The sequence below is a fragment of the Ananas comosus genome, linkage group 10 (genome assembly GCF_001540865.1).
Source record: "Ananas comosus cultivar F153 linkage group 10, ASM154086v1, whole genome shotgun sequence".
NCBI classification, from domain to species: domain Eukaryota; kingdom Viridiplantae; phylum Streptophyta; class Magnoliopsida; order Poales; family Bromeliaceae; genus Ananas; species Ananas comosus.
Genome location: NC_033630.1, coordinates 13026719 through 13051705, shown reverse-complemented (window position 1 = coordinate 13051705; position 24987 = coordinate 13026719). Strand labels below are relative to the sequence as shown.

General features: G+C 36.1%; 4 protein-coding genes across 10 annotated transcripts; all 4 read right to left on the bottom strand.

Moving 5' to 3' along the window:
- On the bottom strand, nt 43-2174 carry LOC109716039 (pentatricopeptide repeat-containing protein At1g66345, mitochondrial). The gene has a single exon (XM_020241316.1). The coding sequence runs from the start codon at nt 2125-2127 to the stop codon at nt 229-231; it is 1899 nt and encodes a 632-aa protein (XP_020096905.1). The 5' UTR covers nt 2128-2174; the 3' UTR covers nt 43-228.
- LOC109716066 (universal stress protein PHOS32-like) lies at nt 3844-6161 on the bottom strand. Of its 2 annotated transcripts, none has more exons than XM_020241352.1 (4): nt 4814-6161; nt 4609-4715; nt 4381-4499; nt 3844-4245 (listed from the first exon to the last, which is right to left on the bottom strand). In XM_020241352.1, the coding sequence occupies exons 1-4, from the start codon at nt 4986-4988 to the stop codon at nt 4164-4166; spliced, it is 483 nt and encodes a 160-aa protein (XP_020096941.1). In that variant the 5' UTR covers nt 4989-6161; the 3' UTR covers nt 3844-4163. The 2 variants fall into 2 exon arrangements, with proteins under 2 accessions (XP_020096941.1, XP_020096942.1); XM_020241353.1 differs by having other exon boundaries at nt 4161-4287.
- LOC109716064 lies at nt 6314-10740 on the bottom strand. Of its 4 annotated transcripts, none has more exons than XM_020241348.1 (6): nt 10585-10740; nt 9245-9373; nt 8486-8617; nt 8164-8372; nt 6912-6959; nt 6314-6717 (listed from the first exon to the last, which is right to left on the bottom strand). In XM_020241348.1, the coding sequence occupies exons 1-6, from the start codon at nt 10703-10705 to the stop codon at nt 6580-6582; spliced, it is 777 nt and encodes a 258-aa protein (XP_020096937.1). In that variant the 5' UTR covers nt 10706-10740; the 3' UTR covers nt 6314-6579. The 4 variants fall into 4 exon arrangements, with proteins under 4 accessions (XP_020096937.1, XP_020096938.1, XP_020096939.1 ...); XM_020241349.1 differs by having other exon boundaries at nt 8164-8363; XM_020241350.1 differs by having other exon boundaries at nt 8486-8581.
- On the bottom strand, nt 11551-18980 carry LOC109716063 (pentatricopeptide repeat-containing protein At2g45350, chloroplastic-like). 3 transcript variants are annotated; one of them, XM_020241346.1, is made up of 8 exons: nt 18795-18979; nt 16286-18607; nt 15505-15636; nt 15331-15379; nt 14885-14977; nt 14311-14792; nt 12383-12532; nt 11551-12229 (listed from the first exon to the last, which is right to left on the bottom strand). In XM_020241346.1, the coding sequence occupies exon 2, from the start codon at nt 18564-18566 to the stop codon at nt 16368-16370; it is 2199 nt and encodes a 732-aa protein (XP_020096935.1). In that variant the 5' UTR covers nt 18567-18607; nt 18795-18979; the 3' UTR covers nt 11551-12229; nt 12383-12532; nt 14311-14792; nt 14885-14977; nt 15331-15379; nt 15505-15636; nt 16286-16367. The 3 variants fall into 3 exon arrangements, with proteins under 3 accessions (XP_020096935.1, XP_020096936.1, XP_020096934.1); XM_020241347.1 differs by having other exon boundaries at nt 15331-15626; nt 18795-18980; XM_020241345.1 differs by having other exon boundaries at nt 15331-15636.

Here is a 24987-nt window from a genome sequence, read left to right as displayed (position 1 = left end):
AAACAGTAACTCACTTGAACAAGTTTTACTCTCATGTTGCGATTAATCCTTCAAATTTACCTTGTTTATTTTGCAGTCAGCAACTCATATGACTACAATATTTTTACTTTTCGCCATCTAAATTAGGTATAAAAAGTTGTACAGCAATGCAGATGGTGGTTTGGAACCTGTTAGAGTCTGCCAACTTCCTCGAAGAATGCAATAAATTACTCAGTTCAATGGTGCCACTCATATTGTTTTTGATGATGAACATTTTCTCCGCAAGCTTTGAGTTTCACGCTTTCTTATGAACAATTTCTTCGCGAGTGTCATAAAAGCATCAGCTGAGGGAATCAGCTTATTTCTTGTCATCTCATCATAGAACTGAAGCGCCCTCTTCTTATTACCCTGTTCACAACAACACGTGATCAGCGCATCATATATACACCTAGTGGGAGCCAATGTTTTCTGCCTCATCACAGCTAAAAACTTCTCTGCTTGATTCAACTTGTTGCATTTACAGAGATTCTGAATAACTGCAGCAAGAACTGCCGGGCCGGGATTAAGCCCTCTGTGCTCCATCTCATAGTAGAGCTTAACAACCCCTTCGGCTTCTTCGATTCTCCCGTACCCGTCAATGAGTACTAAATATGTCTCTTCGTTAGGAATAAATCCTCTATTGATCAACTCGGTAAGTAATTCATTCGCCTTGTTGACATCTCGCGATTCGCAAAGCGCGCCCATCATTTTATTGCATGTCGAACTACTAGGCAAGAAGCCATCTTCGCGCATCTTCTCATAGCAGGTCAAGCCCTCTTCCATTCTCCCTGTTTTGAAACACCCCACAATAAGAAAATTATAGGTCTGATCATATGGCTTCAATCCAACTATAGATACCATCTCTTGCATCAACTTTGCGGACTCCACAATGTCACCTCGATCGCAATGAGCTCCTATGAAGCAGGTATACACAAAGGCATTCATGCTACATCCTTTGTTGATCATCTCTTCACGCCGCTGATAAGCGGATTCCAAATCACCCATCCGGCAATGAGAATGTATAACCAAAGAGTGCACAATATCGTCGAACACGATGTTCTTCTGCAGCATCCTCTTCAAAAGCAAAATCCCTTCTTCGATCCTACCCTCGTCTACAATCCTCAACACCAATGCAACATTAGCGACCACGCTCGGCGCGCACTTCTTACCGTGAATTCTCTCCACTACACTTACCATCTCGCGCAAACTCCCCTCTTTACACATCAAACTGATCATGGTCTCAACGGTGGTCTGATTCGGGTACACTCTTCTCTGGAGCATAGACTCAAACACCTTCCACGCCAACTCATTCATGCTCGATTTCACCGCCACACGGAGCATGGAATTGAAGCTGATCAGGCTCGAAGTGAACCCTCGATCGCTGAAGTAGCTACAAGCATCGAAAGCGAGATCGACGAGCCTCATCTTGGCGCAGGTTTGGACCAGGAGATCGAAGACGCGCGAGCCGGGAACAACGGCTTCGTAGGTGGACCAAAGCGTGCCCAAAAGAGGTGGAGCCGGCGACCCCGACGCCGAGTCCCTGTACAAGATGGCCGATTCGAGCAGCGCGCGCGCGTCGAGGAGGAGCCCCGCGCGGACGAGGATGTGGACGAGGACGCAGTAGGAGCGGAGGCTGTGGCGGCGGTAAAAAGGGCTCCGCTTTGAGGACCAGTGGAAAAAAGCCAGGGCCTTTTTGGCGTGGGGGGGTTCCCTGAGGTCGAGGAGCACGGCTTCGACGAGAGGGTGGGTGAGATGGAGGGATCCGAAGGTGGCGGTTAGGGTTTCCCAGGACGGGGTTGGCGCTGTGGTTCGCAGGAACGCGGAGATGTGGTCGCTCCGTGAGGAGGTGGCAATGGTGGTGGGGGAGGGGTGATGGGGATTGGGGTTGGCGTGGGTGGAGAGGGAGAGGAGGAGGAGGGATTTGGTTAGGGGTCGGAGGTGGTGGAGGAATGCGGTGCGAGTTCTGCGAACGACGGTGGTGGCCTTCATGAAGAAGAAGAAGAAGAAGGAGAAGAAGCAGCAGCTATAACTTTTGACGAGTCGGAGAAGGGGATGAAGGGTTACATGCATACATCTGCTATATACTGCATATAGAAAAGTACGTATCATTAAGCTGGCAGATTTTTTTTTTTTTTTTTGGCAAAATTTACGTAACGAAATTCCTTATTCAACGAATTAGATTCAATTTTAAGGTTCTACCATAAAGTTTTAGTATTGTGGACTATAGATCGTACATATTCACTCAATACATGTAGAAATTTTTCTATTTAAAGTCAGGCAGTACAAAATATGACCTACACCAGTATGCACACACAATATATTTTTTTTAAATTTGATTTAGAAAATTAAAAATTTTTATTACAAGTGAATCAAAATTGAATTTTGATTTTCGAATTAAAAGCAAATTAAAACTCCCATACTTTAAAGTTTAAATTTTGATCTGTTTCAGTTGTGGGTTTTTAATTAGACTGATTTGAACTGTACATAATTAGAGTGAGAATAACCGCTCTTCTCACCGGGCCAGGTGGATCAAAGCAGCGGTTTTTGAGTCTGGTCATTGCCGGTGAGCTCACCGCACAAACAACATCGCCGCATTTGCCGCAAAATAATTTTTTCGCATCGGTTGGGGCGAAAAAAGGTTAAGGTCGAGAATACTGGGAGGTGAGCGTACCGCTTGAGTCGGAGGCGATTATTATAGATATTTAAACAGGCCGGGCCTTCGCACTGCACGGATACAATAGAATTCGGCCCGGCCTGGCCCGGCCCGGCCCGTTTCCGCCCTATTCGGACTGGGGCGAACGGACCCAATTGCTTCCGAGAGAGCCCATACTTTATATTTATATATAATAGTTTTCAGTTTAAAACTATCCAGATATTTGAAAAAGTTAATTTTACTCAAATAATTTGTTCATTTATTTTTTAAAATTTCTGCCCAAATAATTTTTTAAAGATTTTAAACTTTTTAAACTTCTATTCAAATTATTTTATAACTTTTAAACTTAAATTTTTTGTTACGATAATTGTAAACTTAATAGTAGTAATTGTTTTTAACCATAATATCCTTTCAATAGCTAAACAATGTTAGAATTTTCCTTTTATTTTTTAAAGATTAAAAATTTTAAAATTTAAGGGAAAAANTGTTCCTACAGTGCCAAGCAGGGTCCATCTATTATTTTTATCATCAATAACCAAGTGTTGATTTTGCTGTCATATCATTTTTCTTTCTTTTGTTTAATTTTGCAATTTGATTACACAGAACACAAATGAGCAGTATTGCATTAGCTATAGAGTACGTGCGACGCACGTCGCATTTGCAAATTAAATTAAAAGTTTTAAATGAATTATTAATTTGGATTTTAAATTTTAAATGATTTTTTATGGCTCGAGTCTATTTTTAACTAATTTATTTATAAATTTAATTTCTTTCTTAGTATATTGAAAATTTTGAAAGAGATTACTAATGAAATTTTAAAAATTTTAAATTAATTAAGATTTGGAATCAATTGAAATTTTTTAGTTTTGGATACACATTACTGATCAAATTTTGTATGTTATAGAACGAGTGTATAAAAAATATTTACAGTATAACTAAATTTTCAATATACTAAGAAAGAAATTAAATTTATAAATAAATTAGTTAAAAATAGACTCGAGCCATAAAAAATCATTTAAAATTTAAAATCCAAATTAATAATTCATTTAAAACTTTTAATTTAATTTGCAAATGCGACGTGCGTCGCACGTACTCTATAGCTAATGCAATACTGCTCATTTGTGTTCTGTGTAATCAAATTGCAAAATTAAACAAAAGAAAGAAAAATGATATGACAGCAAAATCAACACTTGGTTATTGATGATAAAAATAATAGATGGACCCTGCTTGGCACTGTAGGAACAACGCACTCATGACTAGTTCTTTTGTACTGCATCAAAATTTCAAACTCACAGATTCGAGAGGCACTTCAACATGTCTGCTATTGTACAACAATATAGATATATGCATAGACATCAAAGTACAGCATAACGCATTACTGGGTGATATTGGGAGGTGCTAATTACTATTCTTAAAGCTATAATACACATCAAAGATAGGCTGATATATGTATTATCTTAACTGGCCACTGCTAAACTTTATATATGAACAATCAGAAGGTAGTTTCTTTCACTACTGTCACTGGGCAAGTTGCATGGTTCACGACGTAGCTGCTTACGCTTCCCAGGAGAGCCCTGCATGACATAATTTAAGGTTACTCGCAAGTGTATATGAACCTGTTGAATTAATTATCAGAAAAGTGAAACAAAAATGTCAGCTCTTCTAGATCGGAAAATGTCACGAAATGAAGTGATGGCGAAGAAGCTGACCTTTTAATTTTGCTTAACCCTCTGTTTCCTACGACTAGGCAGTGCAATGGGATCTGCTCAATTGCTTCGCATAGCTTCTTCGTCGGATCGCCCCAATATATCTTAGCAACAACTTCTACCTGCAGTTGCAATATGTGATGCATTATTTTTAATCTTTTCAGCAACCAAATAGAACTTTGTTTCGATTTGAGCCATGTATTTGTTGTGTGTGATTATGAGCAGTAATACCCCTTTCTGATACGCCTGACCCAGAATTTCGAGTGCTTCATTGTCTGGCGACACGCCATATCTCTTGGTAATGGAGGGATCGGAGAATTCATTCAAAGGTATGAAAGCTGAAAAATTGAAGCAAGAAAAATCATTACCACGGCAAAAAGGTTGAGACCAGAAACGGCTACTTTTAACGAGAGACGGACAGAAAGGACTAACGCACGTGAACCATTTTGCTCCCATAGATGAATCACCCCTTGCTCAATCTGGTAGTTAGTGTTGACATATACAAGTACAAGGCGATCGCCGCTCCTCACAAGGTTGGTCGATGCCCACCTAAGTGCTGCTTTGCTGCATGGAGAGAAATCCACAGCCACTCCGACATTCCTCATCGCCATATATACAACTCAAGTGAGAGCCTATACTAAACACTTTTTACTTTCCCTATAAGCTTCTTCTGCTTCTGTGTTGTTTTCTTCTACTTATATAGACATTTTGAGGCTCCGTAGGAACTCAAAAAAGAGAGACAGAAGCTTCTTTCTATCTCTCTTTTGAGATTCCTATTTCTTAGAAGAGATCCAGCTTTATTTCAGCGTCTTCTTCTTGTGCCCCCTTTACTTGATTCCTTAGTATACTGTTGCTTACAGTACTTAATAACCTTGCAGAGTTAAAGTTCACAAGCAGTTGAGCAGCTCCAGCTGCATGAAACCAATAAGAGAGTCAGAAAAGAATAAGGGGTAAAGCAAAAAGTGGCAGAGAATGTGATTCCAAACCATTTATCTTTGTGTCAGAAAGAAAGTGGGCCTACTACTAATCAAGAATCGATCCAAAAGTTGATTCTAGAGAAAAATAGAGCATTCGCCAGATAAAGCCATTTTAAGAAACCAAATTCAAATTTGAAATCCTTACACAGCTTGCTCCTAAAATTAGAGGCACAAGTTCCGATTTGGGCTTCTGGGTTTTCGATCCAAAATCGCATTTTGGCTTCCTATTTCAGATATAAACCTATAATTTTCCATTTACCGAATACTTGAAGCAGCTTCAACTCTACATGAGAGCCGTCCGAAATTTTTCTTGATAGAAGTTCACCTGGCTTTCCGCTCCAGCTAAAAACTAACAAATTTTGCCTACTATATGCTTGACTTTAAAATTGTTACTAAATGCTTGAGTTTTACTTCACAATTAGAGAAAGTTGGTCCAAAAGCCAAGTCCATTGGCCAATCATGCATTTAGTTCTCCTCACTACAATAACAACAATCAAAGTGTGAAAAGATCTGAAAATATCAAGCAGCAAGTTATCCAGAAAATATCAAGATTTATCCATATCGCTTGATTGAGATTTGCGAAAATGCTTACCCAGATTCTTATTTCTTCTGGATAGGTAACTTGAGAGCATCTTAGACAGCAAATTGGCAAGGGAATGAGTCAGCAATTGGTTGATACTTATCCACACATTGATACCTAACTTACATTCTTGTATTACTTGCTTTACCAAAGTGCACAAAGTAACAATTGGTATGCATCATCCAACTTCATTTATGCTTCTGTGGACATGTTGTCACGACCATTCACCCAAGTTAAGCATGCAAAGCATGTACCAAGTACCATAACTTAATCCATCTGCAATCAATCTTGTACATTCAAAGATAAATAAAATTGCAATAAACAAAACTAGAGATCGTATGCTTGGTTTAATCAGATTTGAAAACACAGAGACAAACCATTCAAGAGAATTTATTCTTTATACGGCAAAGAGGTAGACATCTAATAGTCAAAACTGGTGAGGCCAGGTTTAGAATTGCAACACATATACTTGAACAACTATGCAGGACCAAGAGCAATCAAGTGGATCGCTATTGTTAAATGGATTCAGCCAAAAAAAAAAACATAATAGTGAGCTTAGAGGATCAATAACTCCAACCCCTTCAATGTCGACTCAATAGGAGAAGCTTTCAGATAACTTTCCCTTTCCCATTTACATATACTTGGTCATGCTAAATGCGAAACACTAAAAATCCACCAGCCGCCCAAAATTCCGATGACGTGGAGCTTTTTGTCTCTTAGTTCAACTTCGCCGATACAAAGAAGCTTGTAATCTTCAACTTCGACATTCCTTGCATACAAGAACTGCAGATACAGGATTATATTACAGATGATAATAAGATAATTTGAAACCACCGGACAATGTACATGGTCTATTTGCACCAACAGCTACATTGCAAGCTTATATGAGGAGAATCTTTAATAAACAATAATCATCTCAATAACAGTGTAGTTACACAGATATTACATTGATCTGAATACCAATGATACAAACTCACCTTTGTTTTATGGAAGCTGGGATCCCGACGCATCTCTCTCTGACGCAGCTGCAACAGTTAAATTTCTTCTAAGTTGAAATCCCAGATGAACAAAGTCAAAGAGATACAAAGAGCTGTATAATTCAAAAACTAAAGATTTATTATTCAATTGCTTATTTACATATTCGGTTTTTTATCTATCTAGATATGAGTAATTTTCTTTCTTCATGCTTCTACTCATAGTGATTCCATACACAAAAGCTAAGTTGAATCTTATGCAGCTATATTTGCAAGGAAAAAGTAAACAGCAATAAAAGCTCTGGAACTTACGTTACTTGTCATTAATCATTAATCATCAAAGTACTTGGTAAAGATACAACCTTGTATGTCGGATTAAATGGTTACTTTAGCAAATTACATGGAGTGAACACTGGTTTTGTTGTGTAAAAGAAATGGAAGAAATTATTCTAGCAGCATGACAGGAAGAGCAGTTTCTTGCTGGGAGATGAGGCATTTCCTACCATTTAGAGACATTATTCAGCCACTGAAAGAAAAAATAAATAAATTCAGCATGTCTTCTTGACACTCCTACTCTCTCCATCCAAAATGGGCTGTAAAATCATAAAACTTCGAAGACCTGCTAGCTCAACTGAACAACAATTCCCCAAGGTTTAACTCTAAAAGCCACAGAAATGATTGAATTTCATTGTTTGGTTATGGAGTAATCACTTCGGGCTAATTATTTGCTCACCATACTGTCTCAGTGCAACCTGAAGCTCAAATAATCTCAAGTAATAATTTTGCTCATTTTCTGCCATTTGATTTCTGCAATCAGTTTTTTTGCCGTATCCTTTCTTTTTCTCTTGCTGTCTCAGTTTTTCTTTTGTTTTTCTTGCTGCTTTGAGAATTTTACAGAAATATAAGTCAGGAAAACAATGTAAGGAGACTGTATGGAATGTGTTGGCAGAAACAGGTGAAATAACTTGTGTAAAAATGATTAACTGGAACTGTGTAACATCACCAGCAAGGCATCAATTAACACTCCATCATTAGATAGCGGAACAGTGCCATGACCAACTTACATTTTGAAAATCAAATTCTTTCAAGAAGACCAGTTATAAAATGTGATTAAAATTGTACGAGAAAATACTAGTCAAGAACTATCAGGCGCAAACTAGATGAAAAGAGTAGATTCTATAAGTACAAAGGATCGCACAATGCTCAAAGATTTAATTTTCCATGGAACTTGCTATGGCAGAAACCACAAACCAACCTGTTCAATAAACATATAAATTGAGAAAGGACTGGGTCTTGTACAGAAGAGAAGAAGTATGATATTAACGACAAGTGTTACTGGACGCCTCCAGCCCAAAAACACCATCACAAGCAAAACAACAGGCAACTGGAATTTCCTGGTCAAAGCCCAAAAGGTATTAAGATCATCCTTCAAATATCCTGAAGGTTCGGCGTAGTCTGCAGAACCAGGAACATCGATAATAGCACATGGAGGCAACAATAAATAAATCAAGTTGGTCACCAATCTTCAAGATTGTGCACAGAGTGTTCTATATAAATGTGGCAGAAAGATAACTCACCATCCACATCCATAGCATAAGCAATATTTGATGGGCGATGCAACAGTCCACCTAAGATGCTAATTCCAATAAAAGTTCCAGTGAATAACTTCCTTCCTACATGGATGGTCACACAGTGAAACCACTCGTTCACTGGATGAGTTGGCAGATGGTACATACAGTAATATGCATATATTGTACATAGAAGTATGCATTGCTATATTAATAATATGACTAGATTTGCCAAAGCATCCAAACAATACAAAGACATTTGACATAAAATTTATCCATCTTCCGTTTTATTCTTTCTTTCATATTGTGGAGTATTGACATTTTACACAGACATACTTTTGTTACAATTCTTCGATGCTGTAAACGTTAATTTATGTAATTACACAGGACAAACAATGACTAATCAGTGATTAATCATTCTATAGATGGATACAAACTAATTCATTTTTAGACATCACTTAAGCAACTCCAAATTAGACTTAAAAAACATTTAAATCTACGAGCTGAAGAGGTCATAACTAGTATAAAAAGACTAATGAAACCTTCTGTATTTAAACAGAAAGCCATGAGGTATTCACCTAGACACAAGCTGCACCTAAGAATTGTGAACTAATAAGTACAACCGTATCAAAAAAATAAAAAAGAAATAAATAAAAGATGAATAAAAAAAAAGGACAAAACTCTAAAGAACACCTTGAAATATTTAATAAACATTTAACATCAGTTTCCTATTTTTTTGGACAAGTTACAGTAGATGATCAAATTTACCTGACAAGTGTAAGCTTCGCCCAATCATCTTTTGCATGCTAAACACTGATCTGAATCTTTGTGCATAAACTGGTGAAGCAAGACTAACATAATTGCGCAAAACTTTTAGCTCTGATGATCTTCCTGAAACTAAAGAAAAATTTCCTTTTAAAACTGAAAAAGAAATTGGTTAAGAGTAGTCATAATGATGTTATTGACATTATTAAGCTAGGTACTAGAATGTCACAGAGAATTGAACAACACATTAATGCCCACGTAAAACTGAAGGGTCAAACGAGCAATTACGCTGTAACAGATAAAAGGCTATGAACATTACGACAAGGCAATATCTTGAAACATATTCGACCACACAAAAGAATCCTGTGTTTGTTATTTTCTGCATTATAAAATTCTAATTGAGATTCTGATTCATTCTAACGAAGGTCATATCATCCTTAGCTACAGTGCTTCAAAGAAATCTGTACAGTGGTGAATCCTTTCCTTTTTTTTTTTGGTTTTTGGTGCTACACTGTTTACATAGAAAGGGCCACTTAACGTTTATAATTACAGCATAAGACTTTTATCTTCTTTTAAGGAAGTTTAAACTTCTTGTTTATCTCGTTTCTATTTCCTACTTACAGAATATTATCCCCTGCCACTCCAAAAATAAAAACAAATACAAGAAAGACCTCATTTGGAATCGCGGATTTTTCAAGTACAAATTGTATATGAGGATGGCGGATTGCTCGCAATCTACACATCTACGGGGTTTATTTTGGTAATAAAGACCAAAACCAAGAAGCAATTTTTTTAAAAAAATTTTCTCGCTTCTATGAATTCTACCAGAAGATGTCATTCCACATCTGGCGGGAGCGAGCCAACCAACCACAACAACAATGGAGAAGTTCATCTGCGGACACATTTGATCACATAGAATTTGAGTTTAGTAAGCCAATAACATAAAAAAGAGGAAAGGACACCAAACAAGGCCAAAAATAGCTGATCTTTAGACTTCCTCACCTCACTGCACAAAGGTAACAGTTCCTCTAACTATTGTCTAAGATACATTGCATCAACTATATGATATTTAGATTCTGCTTCTACTAACATTTTACTTTTCTCTTCATTTTTTCAACCACTGCGTGCATATACATAGCTATGCGAAGATCGTTCAAATGCCCCATCTAATTACTCCACCAAATCGCAAGAGATTAGTCTGTAGATACCAAAATTGAGCTCCAACGATGCATATAAGCAGAGATCCAGCCGAAGATTTATAGAATAATTGACTAGGGTTGGTTCTCAAAGATGAAGTGCGATTGGATTTTGTAGCACAAGGATCGGAATGGAGAGTAACTTACTAGGGTTTCCGGAGAGGAAGAGAGTAGTGGAGGGATTAAGATGTGGGGGGATTGGGGAGGAGGAGAGGCGAAGCCGAAGCTTCATGAGCGACGCCGCTCTCGCTATGCTCCACGCCATCATGCCTCTACTTCTCCTCCTCTCTCTCCGCCTCTCTCGCACTAAATATGAAAAAATGGTCTAAGAACGGGAGAAATTATGTAGTACACTTGGTGCACCACGTCATCCATAGACCGCTAAACAATCCCGGCCTCATCTCACCACTTCTTCATGCTGACGTGGCGCACACGGCTTATTCGAATATTATTCTCTACTAATAATGGGCCCTTAACCGGAGGGTTGAGGCGGATCCGCTATTGGGCCGCAAGTGACGGCCCATGCACCGCCAACTTGTTGGTTACCAGGCCCAAGGGTGCTCCTTTTCTTTTTCCTTTTCTTTTTCCTTAAATGAGGTGCAAAGATTGCACAGGGTAGGGAAGGCAATAATATGTCACTATAACCTAAGTAACTGCCAACTATACTTCATACTCCTCCTCACTATGCAAGATATTTTCGTTGTCCTCATTTATGCCATACCGACAAGTAAACATTGATAAACTTTTCAATATTCTCTTTCCTTATATCCTGGTAGAATTCTATAATTCAAAAAAACTATTTAATAACAATAAGCAAAAATACTGGACTAGGGAAGGTGCATTCTACGACCATATTAAAAAAAAAAAAAAACTAAAATGGGAAAATATCTAAATGAGAAAAATGTTCATGGGATAGTCCAAAATATTCTTCTTCTTCTTCTTCTATTTTCTTTATTTTTTTGTAGCCCAACTTAATTTTCTTTTGCATATTTTGTTTTTCACTTGAGTTTTCGAAACCTTTCGTAAATTACTATGTAAGCAAGAAACTAGTGGGCTTATTATTGGACATTTTATTATAATTGGGAATTAAAAGAAACTAATGTGGTTTTAAAGTTTGACAGCAAAGGGGGGCATTTTCGTGCTATAGAACAGATCAAGCTACACTGTAGTTATAAATTACAAATCCTTGGCACATGTAAGTGAAAGAGCTTTGCAACTTCCAATGTACGCTTATCTGATCAATCTAAGAAATTTGATTTACTTAGATACATTTAGTATATATGGTAATGATTATTTCAGGCTATAGTGAATCAGGTTGTCTCCTGTTGATCGACAGTGGTGACTCTCTTTGCATTCTGTTTCAGGAGGCAACGGTGCACAAGCAAAGGAAGACCAGCCTCCTACTTCCTCTTTGCGAGAAAGTTTACGCGCTTTACTGCTCTCAAGATTCTAACGCAGTGAGTAACTCTCCGCCCTTTCTGTCATACATTCATGGCCAAAACTGCTGAAAGTCTGAACTCCAGGCAATTGAGTATAAAGAGTCCAAATACTTACTGCTCATGAATTCTTGACCTCATCGTTCAGCATAGCCTGATTGGTATTGGTTGTTGACCTGCTCAAATCGTAAGGAGAAACCTGACCAGAAGGCCATCTTGACCTGACTATTGCAGCCATTTGAGGCTTAGTATGGGAATTTATTCACCAAAAGTAACCACTTTATTGCTCCGAAGCTTCCAAAATACCCAAATATTGCTTTGGAGCCTGCCCCCCAGTCCCCCACACTACCACCCCCCTGTATGTTAAAAAATAAATTTGTTATGCATACAGTAAATTGCTTTTCTATTAGATGTTTTCATGGGCATTTCATAGCATCGGAGAGGAGCTCTAAAGTGCCTTCATATACTTTTGGAGCATTAAAGAATTAAAGGCGGCTGTGTTCAGCTACCTGTAATGCAGGTGCGGCTGATTGTTGTAACTTGTAAAGCAGAATAAATTGTGACATGCAGCACACAATTGTTACAACAGGAATAATAATGGTCTCATAAACTCCGTCGCACATGATCAAGTTCCTCAGAATGCATAACTCCATATTTGGCTGCCATTAAAATGTAAGACGGTTAGGACTTGTTTGGTTCAAGAGTGAAATTGGAATGGATAATGAAATAGGAATGAATTGGAATGGCAATTAGATTGTCCTACTCCCCGAAGACGTTTGGTTCATTTCTAGATTGAAAATCGAAATGAATTATTCCTATTTTACTATTTAGTTCGTACAAAGTAAAAAATAATAGAATAACATAATACTAATTTTACTTTTAAATATAATTTTATAAAACTATCTAAAATTTATAAAAAAAAATTAATACTATTCTCAAGTTAGAACTATGCCAAAAAAAAGGAATTTATTTTAAAATTTTTTATGCAAAAAATTACAAAAAAATGCATAAATTTTTTTGAATAAAATTGTAATAAAAAATAATATATCACGTTTTTTCTAATGATGACAAAAGAGGAAAAAGATTGGTATATGAAGAGAAAGAATGGATAAGATAAAGAAACGTTAGATTGGGCCCGAGGAAGAGGTGAGTGTGGAGTTGGGATTGAAACTTCAATCCGGGTTTGGAGACCGGAATCAATTTGTAAGCTAATGGACCATTCCCATTCCGATCCGGAATGGGAGTCCAAACCGATTCCTGTGAACTAAACAAAATTAGTAGGATTTGGTCAAACTGATTTCCATTCCGGATTCAAAATGTACGAACCAAACATGCCCTTAATGTACCTGCAGAAAAGCCCCCTTTTTTTTTTTTTTAAAGTTGTTTAAAGCATCGGAATACAGAGATAATGAAGATTTAGTAATGTGTCAAATAAAAAAGCTATCGTTCGGAAAAAAGAAACAAAAAAATTAAACCTCTTCTCTACTTTTGTTGAGTACCAAATAAGGGGGTAATTTCAAATATTATAGCACATCAACCGCATATTTCGCATATTTCGCATATTTCTTTCATGTTTTAGGTAACACTACTGTCGTGCTGCTATAAAGGGAAAAAATCTAAAATGCATTAGTTATATTACTATTCTAAAGTTCACCTATTCCACCATGATTTTTTAAAAAATATTTTATTGGATTGTAAATTTTAATTACAATAATTTATATAATTAGAGTCAGATTGCAACAAGTAAAAGTTTGGAAACCAAAATATCACATGGCCTAGAGTTCGAAAACCGAAAGTGTAATTTAGTCTTAGATTTATAGATTATTTATTGGTCCACATTCAAATTCCTGTTATGATGATTTCATGTGAACTTTTTTCGTTTTAGCTTTTCTTATTTATTTGTTAAGATTGTATGCTTGCCCAGTTGCCCCCAAGGAAAGAAAAACAAAAAAAACAAACATATTTTTTCTTTGGGTTCAAAATAGTAGTTTGGAACCAAAATATTACTCAAAAATAGTTTCTATCAGTAATAACCAATTCCATATTAATCTTATATTACCAAACTTTGTCATTTAGATTCTTGGATGAAATTTTCAAGTCTCATGCAAACCCTTTTTTTTTTTTTTATAAAATTGATCTCATACATAATATTTACCACAAAAAATACAATAGAATATTGTAAAATTTTAATACAAATACTTACGCATATAATTATGTATTAAATTTCAGTAAACCCATTTTTTTACTTAAAATTCAAATATTAATATAGAATTTTCTTATGAATAATTAATTATACATTTAGAAATAATGTAGAAGTTTCTTACAAATAATTCATTATACATTTAGAATAAAAGTTTTCTTCGTACTCGTGAAATGTGCGGATTAACGACATTTAAATATAGGAATACGATAAGCTCTAGTAAGTAGTAACACGCACCTTTGAAGCATAAAGCTGTCGCATCTGGGTAGTCTCTTAGCAACTGCATGCCCTGAAATCCGTGCCTCTGCTTTCTGCATGCCCAGCTTATGCAGCCCACAATGTTCTTCTACCTCCTTACTCAGTTGCTTACATCCCTCGCACATCCATTTTCATGCTTTCAGAAACTAACAATATTTGAAACCGCTTTGTACTTCTGCTCTTACAATGCTATGTAAAATGGTAATGGGAAGTGCCTATGGCGGTTTCCGTTGCCATTTAATAGCATTAGAAGAAGTTAGTTCCAAAGTGTTTTCGAATTTTTCCAAGCCCTTCAGAAACGCATATGTTTACTTGTTTAGAAACGCATATTCACTGATAAACTCCGGAGTCAATCTGGCCTTAGCACCTTCCTCACATCCTCCGCACGAAGGCTTCAAGAGAGGATTAGAGTGTACTAAATCTATGGCAAGGCTAAGCAGTTTCTGTTTTGCGAAGCCTCCCTGCATAAGAAAGAGGATTACCTTGAGAATAGAATGATGGAATGTGCAAGATTATTCGTTAAAGCTGGAATCCTAGTGGAGCGAAGAATGACCTTGAATACATAATATGTATTATTGCTTGCCTCAGCTGCTCATCTTTTTGGCAGTTCTCCTTTGCCTATTTGTTGTTGATCACTTTCTAAATCCTGCTTTCATAGACCAGGAACATAAAGAGTTACTTAAGCCGCCTCGCAACTGCACATAACAGTTAATGCTGGAGTCTCCTATAGGTCAATAATAACAGGTTCTATAATGGACAGTAAAGAAAATATTGAAAGCAAGAAGCCTAGTATCGATAATTACTTCCCTAAGATAACATCTCTCTTACTGTGCAAGGGCTTCTTCACAACTAAACCCCCGTATATAGACTTCTTCTTTTTTTCGGTTCAAATGCCCTTGTACATAAACTCAGTGTCAAGTATTAAAAGCTGCTAAATAATATGCTTGTTCAACATGAACGGAGGGATATTTTAAGCATAGCAACATAAGAATAACTTACTCCAAGAAAATGATTGGAAGCCACATGTAGAACTTCAATTTTGCTCCATCTGTGACAAAACAGTAAGTCCTAAGCTAATTGAGCGTCACGAAATCTTGTAGTAGAAGGTACATTATAGTTTGATTATAAGCCTTTTAAGGAGCTTAATATGCAGTTTATCTAGAATGGCTTTACTCATGTTGGTTACAGCATCTTCCATGGAAAACCTTCTGTCATTCAGAAACCAAGAGATAGGTCCCTTCATCATCTCTACCGCTTTTTCCTTTGTTTGAAGATCACGATGATACCCAATTTTTCTGACACAAACTGTAAATATAGTTAGTAACGATTCAAGACAAATGTAGCTTCAGACAAGTATATAAGCCTTCAAACAGAAATATAAAGAAGGAAATAGAAAAGATGTTGGAGTGAGCAAAGAAGTACACTATGCCATCATGCACAAGAGTAGTTCTTAAAAAAAAAAAAGAAAAGGCAGGGGTGGGGAGTGGTGTGGTGGTGGGAAGACAAATGGTGAAAAGTGCAACTAACTAATGGTTCATCAAGTGACACAAAGTTGCCAAGCATGAAGATTGACAGGGAAGTGAGGTAATTGTTACACAAATTTCACCTACATGATATACAATGTGAAATTTAAACTGCTAAGGAAAACAAGAAAATGAGTGCTGTGTGATTATGAACTTATAAATCTTTTCCTTACTCCTGCTTAGCCGTAAAATTACTAACCCATTCCTCGTTCATTCTGCAGCAACTTTAACCAAAAACTTCAATTGGACTTTGAGATGGTAATAATGATGCCATTCTCCTAGAGATTTTACTCAAGCCTTAATTAGCACTTCAAGGCATAAAATGATAGCCATGCGTATGCAAAATGCGACTAATGAAACTATCAATTCCAAGAAAGAAATAATAAAATATTATGATAAGCTAAACATGCTTCTCGGCTAGTACTATTTACCAGTAGCAAAAGATGTCTCCAACGAACTGACTGTGTGTAAATGGTGTAATAACTCAAGCATGACAAAGACAAAGAAAATTTTCTATTCCGCAGCATCAAAAAGTGTTTGCTTTACACCCGGTACATGACCTGCTAACATCAATGCTGGTATCATGCATTTCAGGATAAGATATATCTCCATTGTCTGAGGATGTGAAGTGTCTCCAGCAGAAAACTCATGGAGGAAACCATTTAACTCAATATAACTCAAACCAGGGTTCTTCAACACCCCATTCTCCTTCATAATCTTCCACACATCCCTAGCACTTTTGAACTGACCTTTATACACATATATATTAGAGAGTAGTACGAAAGAACTGCTGTCATGTGGTACCATGTTGATAAGTCGCCTCGCTGCCTGCTCAGCAATTTCGAGGTTCCCATGGCTTCTAGAAGCACCAAGAAGCGCTCTCCACACAACATCATTAGGTGCCATCGGCATAGAGTTCACTATTGCAACTGCAGCTTCTAGAAACCCTGCGCGGCCCAGAAGGTCCACCATACAACCATAGTGTTGGATCTTTGGAATTATACCATATTTCATGCTCATAAGCTTAAAATATTGATAGCCCTCGTATACTAAGCCTGCATGACTGCAAGCACTCAAAACCCCAATAAATGTTATATCATCTGGTTTTACCGTTGATTTCTTCATACCTTCAAACAAAGAGACAGCATTATGCCCATATCCATGTATTGCAAGCCCCGATATCATTGCATTCCAATGATCTATATTTCGGAGTTGAATATTGTCAAAGATATTCAATGCAAGGTCAACATACCCACACTTGGAGTACATGTCTATGAGAGAAACACCGATATTACCATCCAATGAAAACTTGCTCCTCTCAGCATAAGCATGAACCCATCTACCTTGAACGATAAGGCCTAAATCGGCTATAGCAGAAAGAACAATAGCTAAAGTAAAGCAATCAGGTTTTTCTCCTAGCAAGTGCATGTGGAAAAACAAATCAACTGCCTTTTTTAACAGTCCATTTTCTTTGTAGCCCGAAAGCATTAGATTCCAAGAGACCACATCCCTATATGGCATGATGTCAAAAAGCTCCTGTGCTAATTGCACATTTCCTATTTTATTATGTCCGTCAATTAAAATATTCCAAGAAACAACATCCTTAAGTGGCATTAGATTGAACAATTGGAACGCAAGTTCCATCTTTCCATGCTTTGCATAGGCGTCAAGCATGGTATTCCAAGAAGTCAAATTTCTAAAAGGCATTGAATTAAATAACTGGTGTGCTGCCCTAACATCACCACATTTAGCATACCCACCAAGCAAGCAATTCCAAGTTATTAAATTCTTATTCGGCATTTTCTCAAACCAACAGTGAGCAAGTCCTATCTGATTAGAGTTAGCATACCCATTAATCATGATGCCCCAAGTGACTTCATCTTTAAATGGAACCTGATCAAACAACTCCTTTGCAACTTTCATATTCCCACATTTTGCATAGCCATCAATCATCGAGTTCCATGCAATAACGTCCCTCTCAGGCATTTTATCAAACAACTGCCTAGCAAATTCAATCTGGTGATCTTTCGAAAGCCCATCAATCATCAAATTCCAGGAGAACAAATCACGTTTAGGCATTGTATCAAACACTTTCAATGCAGCACCAATGTTACCATTCTTAACATACCCATCGATCATCATATTCCAACTGATCAAATTCCTATACAGCATTGCATCAAACACAGCTTTTGCCGATCCCATCCTCCCACAACTGGCATACATAAAGATTGAAGAACCCTGGACAAACAAATCCATGCTCAACGGGCTCTTTGCAACTCGGCAATGAATCTGTTCCCCTTCCTTAAGAGCCCAATCACTAGCACATGCTTTGAGCACGAAAGGAAAGGTGAACTTATCAGGGCATACACAACTACACAACATCTCTTTATACAATTTAATTGCATCCCGTGGCTTGTGGGTTTGCTCAAAACTTCTGATCAAAGTGTTCCAGAGAAAAGGATGGGGATCATTAAGATACCTCAACAATGAAGATGCATACTGCGAATTCTCAATATATCTACTTGCACAAAATTTCACCACCTTGCGAATCGCCGGCCGATCCTTTAAAAGCCCGATAACGATCATCGGCGCGAGTACGCGCTCCAATTCTCTCAACGTCCCGCATTTCGCTAGTAAAGTGAGGAAGGATCCAATTCTCGTACCTTGAGGGTTTGCTTCCTTTGCTCGATCTTCTCTCTGGATCGATTCCATCTTCTACCTCATTATCGTCATTAAATCCCTCCATATTAACCCTAAAATTCAAGCAAAGAAGAAATGATCGCCATACAGTTACGAAATCAAGCTCAAAATTCCCCAACATTTCACATCAAGCAATACGAAACCCTTCGAGTATCGAATCGAATTGAATTGAATCGTGGGAAGAGTTGCAAACTCTACAACAATTTGAATTGAAGAGCGAGGATTCGATCATTTACGTACCCAAATTGGAGCCAGAGGGAACAGCATCGAAAAGAAGGAGGAGACGATCTATGAGATCCTGCGCAAAACTATCATACGATTCGAGAAGAAGAAGACGAAAAAAAAGCACCTCGTCTTTCATAATCGCGTGAGGGCTCCTTATATAGCCACACGGCCACGATGCGGCAATCTCAAAGCAAGTACACTTCATTACTATCGCAGGCGCCGTGGAACCGCGAAGGGGATGTTACTGTTAAACGCTCCGTCCCGCCACCGTTAAGAAACGACGCTCTGCTGAGATTCGTGCTACAATAAAAGTTCCGTAAGGAAGCAGCAGCGAATCACAGTGATGGGCCTATTTGGATCGGCCCAGCAAAACCTTTAGGCCTATCAACTATTCAATCGAGCGAACCCAACGCTTGGGTCGGGCCTGATTGGATTGGCCCACTAAAGCCCCTTGGGCCCCGCGTAATTGTTTCCACGAGCATGAGCAAATGATCTCAAACTATTCCATTCTTAACTAGGTCTAGGTACCGAGAGTCATCTAACACTACAGAGACAAAAACAAGTCACAAATAAATATTTTGTTTACAAAATTATATTAAGTGATTATTTTTTCTCGTACTTCGTAAGTAGATGAATATCAAAGTAGTCTATCGTAATCGGACTCATTTAGTATTGAGGCTAACACCAAAAGAAAAAAAGAAAGGTTTAAAATATAAAAAAAAATATTTTTTCTCTATTTTTTGATAAAAATGTTGAAATCATTACTGCGATATATTATTATTTACAAAAATACATAAAAAAAAAATTTTATCGTACATTCTCACTGTTCATAATATGTTAGCATTGGGTGCACATTTAGTCCCTCTATTAATTTCTTCTCCGAAAGAACCAAAGAGAGCTGCAACCAATATATAGAATCAGCACAGGCCATGCATGTAGGCCTGGGAGAAGTGTTTTGCAACTCTTTGAATGTCTTATATATATATATATAGCTTGCCCATCATTATTCATTTTTATAAAAACTTAGGTTACCTAACTAGTTCTCTTCTTTCCAAGCAACAATTCAAAGAGAAATAAAGAGAGGTCCCCTAATGGGAGGCATGCATGCACCATGCAGTAGCATGCGTCCATGATGAAGCAATGAGCTTTATGAGCCCACTTTTTTTATGCTTGCTTTATGATAATAAAGTTGCGTGATAATATGAATTTGCAAAAGAACATGGTTTAAAGTTAAAAGGTACGTGGTCTCCAACAAACGCTTTGTCAATTGGGCTTTTTGTTCATTCGGCGTGCTTAGCTAAAAGGAGACTTAAAAAATAATGATTCAAAAATGGATTCAAATTTTGTTTCCTTCTCCAAGTCTCAAAAACATTCTTCCTTCGATCAATACTAGAAATTTTTCCAACATACAGGTAATTCCACTTAGGAGTTGGAAAGTTCCAGCTAGCACCGGATTGCCGATTACGAGGTCCGAAGTTCAATTCCCCATATTCATGATTAGTTCTCTGGAGTTACTTCAATCACTCGATCGAATGCATATTTAGTAAAAGAATGATTTTGTTCTCGACTTCCTATGAAAAAAATATATGGGACTACGTATTTATAGGAGGATTCTTAGCGTGGACTTTACGTGGTTGCTCAAGTAAAAAATTACAAAAGAAAAAAAAAAAAACTTGGTGGTTGGAAAGAAAATTAAGACCAGTGGGTTTTGTTTATATTGGATGGGTATAGCTAGTTGGCGATGTCAACTTCGGAATTGTGACGGAATACTTTATATATCTTGACTTTATTTTAGAATAAATGTAAAAATTATGTTACAGCACTTATTTCGTGTCATTTTTGTCCAAAGTCATATTTTATGGCAAGGTCCAAAATGTCGTTGATCAGTAGATTTTATCATAGTTAGCAACAGAATGATAAATTTTATTACGAATAAACTAAATTACGGTCAAATTACATATACGTACGTACTTACGTGAATCAAAACACCTCCTAAGTCCTAAGAACCCAAATAACCACTTTTCAGAAGAGGCAGGCAAATCAAGTTTGGGGATTGGACCAAGTTGGGGTAATTGGTCAATTGGACCAATCTTAGTCTCACACCTTTCCTTAATCTGACCACTCCTGCAGCCACTAAGCTATGTTTCTTTTTACAGTTTAGTCCCTTTCTCTTTGTCACTAGTACAAAAGTTGGAAACATAGTGCACTTCTAATATCATTTGTATGTGTATATACATGTATATAAAAAAGCAAAAAGAGTCACTTAATTCTCAAGATATCATCAGTCTTGAAGGGCCTATTGTTAATTAATGAGCAATTCCCCTATATGAACCGATGTAACAATTATTTGAAGCACACTTACTCCCAAATCGAAAACTATATATTCAATCAAATGGTGGAATATAAATATTGAAAAGTATTATACATGGTTGTCCTCCTAATATCTTTCTTTAAACTGATCTTTTAGGTCATATGATATTAAAATTAATTCTAAATCTCTTCGCTCTATAATATATCGACCTTTAGAAACATACTAAAGTAGAGTTTACATTAAAATTCTTTTTTGAATCTCAGATACTACTTTTTACTTCTCTCAAAGGTAAAACCTTTTTTTTGTTTTGGAAAATTCTTGGTAAGTTAAGTTACATGGGCCAAACAGATACTCCATGTACGTGAACAGACAAAATAATATTTATTTAAATATGCACTGCAATATTGGTGGCATCAAGGAATCAAATCACCCACTTTTGTGTTTCCTAAAACCAAGTCAATGCATCTATTTTCCTGATGCATTACTTGCTGATATGTGTAGTTGTCACTGGTTAGTATCTGTCGTTTTTTCCTTTTTTAATGCAATTAATCCTTATAAGATTAAAATGAATACAAATTTATAATTAAGCAACAGTACTGTTACAGATATATATACGAAATTACATGGCTAAAGGAAATAAATTATATGGCACCTAATCTGTCCTTTACCTAAGAATGCCATAGATCTCTCCACCAATATATATCTACATTTGATAATGCACAGATAAAGAGTACATATATATATATATATATATTGTTGGGGCCAACTGTTAGGAATACATAGATAATGGCTAGAGAGGATCTTCACAATTCCAGTTTCTATCATCCCCCAAAAATTCCATCTCAATCTTCACTAGTTTGCTTCTATATATTAGTAAATGCTCCATTGCATGGTTGATTCTTATCTTTGTGATCAAAATGTCCCCTCTTTTAATTCTATTAATTAGCTCATATATAACATTAGAATTAACTAAATGTTAAGTACATATATGTCTGTGCCTATTTTCTATTAAATTGATCTTTTAGATTACGTGACATTAGAACTAGTTTTAAACCCATTTATTTTATGAGGATGTGGACTAGCTCGATCCCTTCCTTCAACATTAAAATGATTTAATTAAATTTCTGCATCATATATAGTTTAAATCTTTATCTCTTATCTTATATATCAATATTAAGTACCTTTTGAAATTCAACATATATATGAATAGAAGTGTTAAATATATTTCTAAATTTATCATTAATTACATTAATCTTTTGGTACCCACTATCTCTATCGTAAGTGATAAAATATTTGATGATTAATACCTGATAAGCGGATATATAGAAATGCTATCTTTCTCTAAAAGAAAAAAAGAAAAAAAGGGGCTAACTTAGGTAGCGTTTGGTTGGGGAACAAGGGGGGGAATAAGCCCTTGTTCTCCCCTTTGTTCCCAAACGCTATGTTTGGCTCCCGGGAACAGTAGTTCCCGGAAATCTAGAACTAGCTGGTATAAGGCTGGAACTGCTGTTCCACCCGTTTTCTGGAACAAGCTTGTTCCTTGATGAGAACAAGATTAATTAAAATCTAAATTTAATTTTAATCGCAGTAAATTATTAATTAATCTAATTAATATATTTAAATTATTATTTATTATTTTAATAATTAAATAATTAAATAATTTATTATTTATAATTAATTATTAATAATTAATAATATTTATTAATTTTTTATTAATAATTATTAATAATTATTATTCTTAATGATAATCGATATTATTATTAATATATTATTTATAATTAATAATTAATAATTAATATTATTATTTATTAATAATTAATTAATAATTATTATTCTTAATAATTAGATAATCGTTGTTATTATTAATTTATTATTTATAATTAATTATTATTAATAATTATTATTTATAATTAATTATTAATAATTAATTTTTATTTATTTTTAAGTAATATTTTTATGTTAATTAATTACATAATATAATTTTAATTTCAAATTATAACGCTTATTCCTCTTGTTCCAATCTAATCATCCAAACACTATTTACCTTATTCCTAGGAACAACTCAATTTTCATCCAAACGCAAAATTGGTCTAGTTCCTGCTTATACCTGAACTTGTACCTATTCCTAAAACTAGCAGTTCTTACTTATACCCGAACCAAACGCAGCCTTAGGGTTTAACATTTCATGATGCCACCTTGAATTTCGTGGGAAATGAATTGTCTACAGCCATGCGCATGTTAAAGTACGTACTACGAGTCATAAAAGCTCAAGGTACGTAACCATTTACAAAAGAAATGTTTATTTGGTTCGGTCCAAATTTAGAACAAGGTTCCTACTCGAGAACAGAAGCTTCATTCAGACCAAATTAATGCGTCTTAATTCTTGGGTCTTTATTTTGCTTATTTCAAACCTGCATCGCATGTGCTTGCAAACTGGTCCACATGGTATACAACCAACCCTTAGATAGATGGAAGAATCCGTGTAACACGCCGATGTATCTGTGTGCGCACACGCTCGACCTTACGCATGCTGTGGAATCCACGTGCTAGTTTTGATCTAAAAGCTAATAACTTAAATTAACATGTCCAATCACTCTTATTTAACCTAATTACTTAGAACTTGTCTCTTCATAGAGAGACAGTAGAATTGTTCCTTGTAATTTCTTAAGTTTGTATATATGATCATACCTCTTAATAAAGTATCTTTCTCATTAATAAAGGGAATTAAGTGAATCATTGTATGCTTTGGGCTCCCCACTCTAGAGAGTAGATCATGGATTAATTTAAATTAATTTCTGCCATAGATTAACATGCTAACGATGAAGATAAATAGTGCACTTTATATTCTATCGTAAAAATAGGCGGAATACATAGTTTTTTCTATTTTTAGTTTATACAAATGGAATAGTGAAAAACAGGGAATAAATTAATAACTTTGGTAAAAATGTATGAAGATCCCCTCAACTATTGGCTCTTCCGCAATGTCCCCCATGACTTCTTTTTTTTTTTTAAATTAATTGATTCAAACCTCCTTAATTAACTATTGTTTTTTTTTCTTTTTTATCATTGAGTGATTTTACTCGAAGAAATTAAGAATTTTATTAAACTTATCAGTGACTCATCAAATTAAATCATTCTCATCATCTTTTAGCAAATAAAGTTGAAATAATTAACGACCAATAGCTAACAGAGTACTCTTAGCAACAAACTAGAATAACTCAAATCAAAAGAGTTAAAAGCTAAGGATGTTCAACTAAAAAGAAGCAAAGCTAAGGTGCATACTTCAAAATGGCCTTTAGTTGAGATGGTCACTATATATATATATATATACACTTTTCCCCATATAACATATTCCTGAGTTAACCCTTCTTTTTTTAATATGAATATATTCTTTTATATAGTGGGCTGAGAATCCGAGAATCTGTTCTCTCCAGCACAAGCCTGGCAAGCATTGGCTACGCTGAGATGTTTCTCCCAGTAGACAAAAGCTAGTGACTCTTCTTGTGGGCCAATTATATTCTATCCACCACTCTGAGCAGTGAGTGGGATTTGTGGGAGAGTGCTAAAAAAAGTGATGAGCATAATTGATTGAGAGAGCTCTCAAGCAGAGCATCTCATGTAGGAGTGTAGGACCCCCCACCCCACCACACATTGGTGCACCCACTTCCCTATCTATGTACTAATAAAAAAACTAAGATATTCATTTTAGGATTTTTTTTTTTTGGTTCTTTAGTATTATTATTTTTCATGTAAACCCTTCAACTGCTGTGTGACAGTGTGAGTGTGTGTGTGTATATATACTAGCTATTGTTTAACATTAAAAACTTCATTCATAACTTTCTCATTACAGAGTCGACCTCTTTTTGAGATTCATTTACATCTAACCATTTGATGGCA

Excerpts from the sequence above, each read along its gene's own strand:
- LOC109716039 (XM_020241316.1), bottom strand. The coding sequence starts at position 2,127 with ATGATACGTACTTTTCTATATGCAGTATATAGCAGATGTATGCATGTA.
- LOC109716066 (XM_020241352.1), bottom strand. The coding sequence starts at position 4,988 with ATGGCGATGAGGAATGTCGGAGTGGCTGTGGATTTCTCTCCATGCAGC. Across the intron at positions 4,500-4,608 it reads GTCAGGCGTATCAGAAAGGG|GTAGAAGTTGTTGCTAAGAT; the intron begins GTATTACTGCTC and ends TTGCAACTGCAG. Across the intron at positions 4,246-4,380 it reads GGGTTAAGCAAAATTAAAAG|GGCTCTCCTGGGAAGCGTAA; the intron begins GTCAGCTTCTTC and ends TATGTCATGCAG.
- LOC109716064 (XM_020241348.1), bottom strand. The coding sequence starts at position 10,705 with ATGATGGCGTGGAGCATAGCGAGAGCGGCGTCGCTCATGAAGCTTCGG. Across the intron at positions 9,374-10,584 it reads CTTCCTCTCCGGAAACCCTA|TTTCAGGAAGATCATCAGAG; the intron begins GTAAGTTACTCT and ends ATTTTTCTTTAG. Across the intron at positions 8,618-9,244 it reads GCGAAGCTTACACTTGTCAG|TGAACGAGTGGTTTCACTGT; the intron begins GTAAATTTGATC and ends CAACTCATCCAG.
- LOC109716063 (XM_020241347.1), bottom strand. The coding sequence starts at position 18,566 with ATGGAATCGATCCAGAGAGAAGATCGAGCAAAGGAAGCAAACCCTCAA.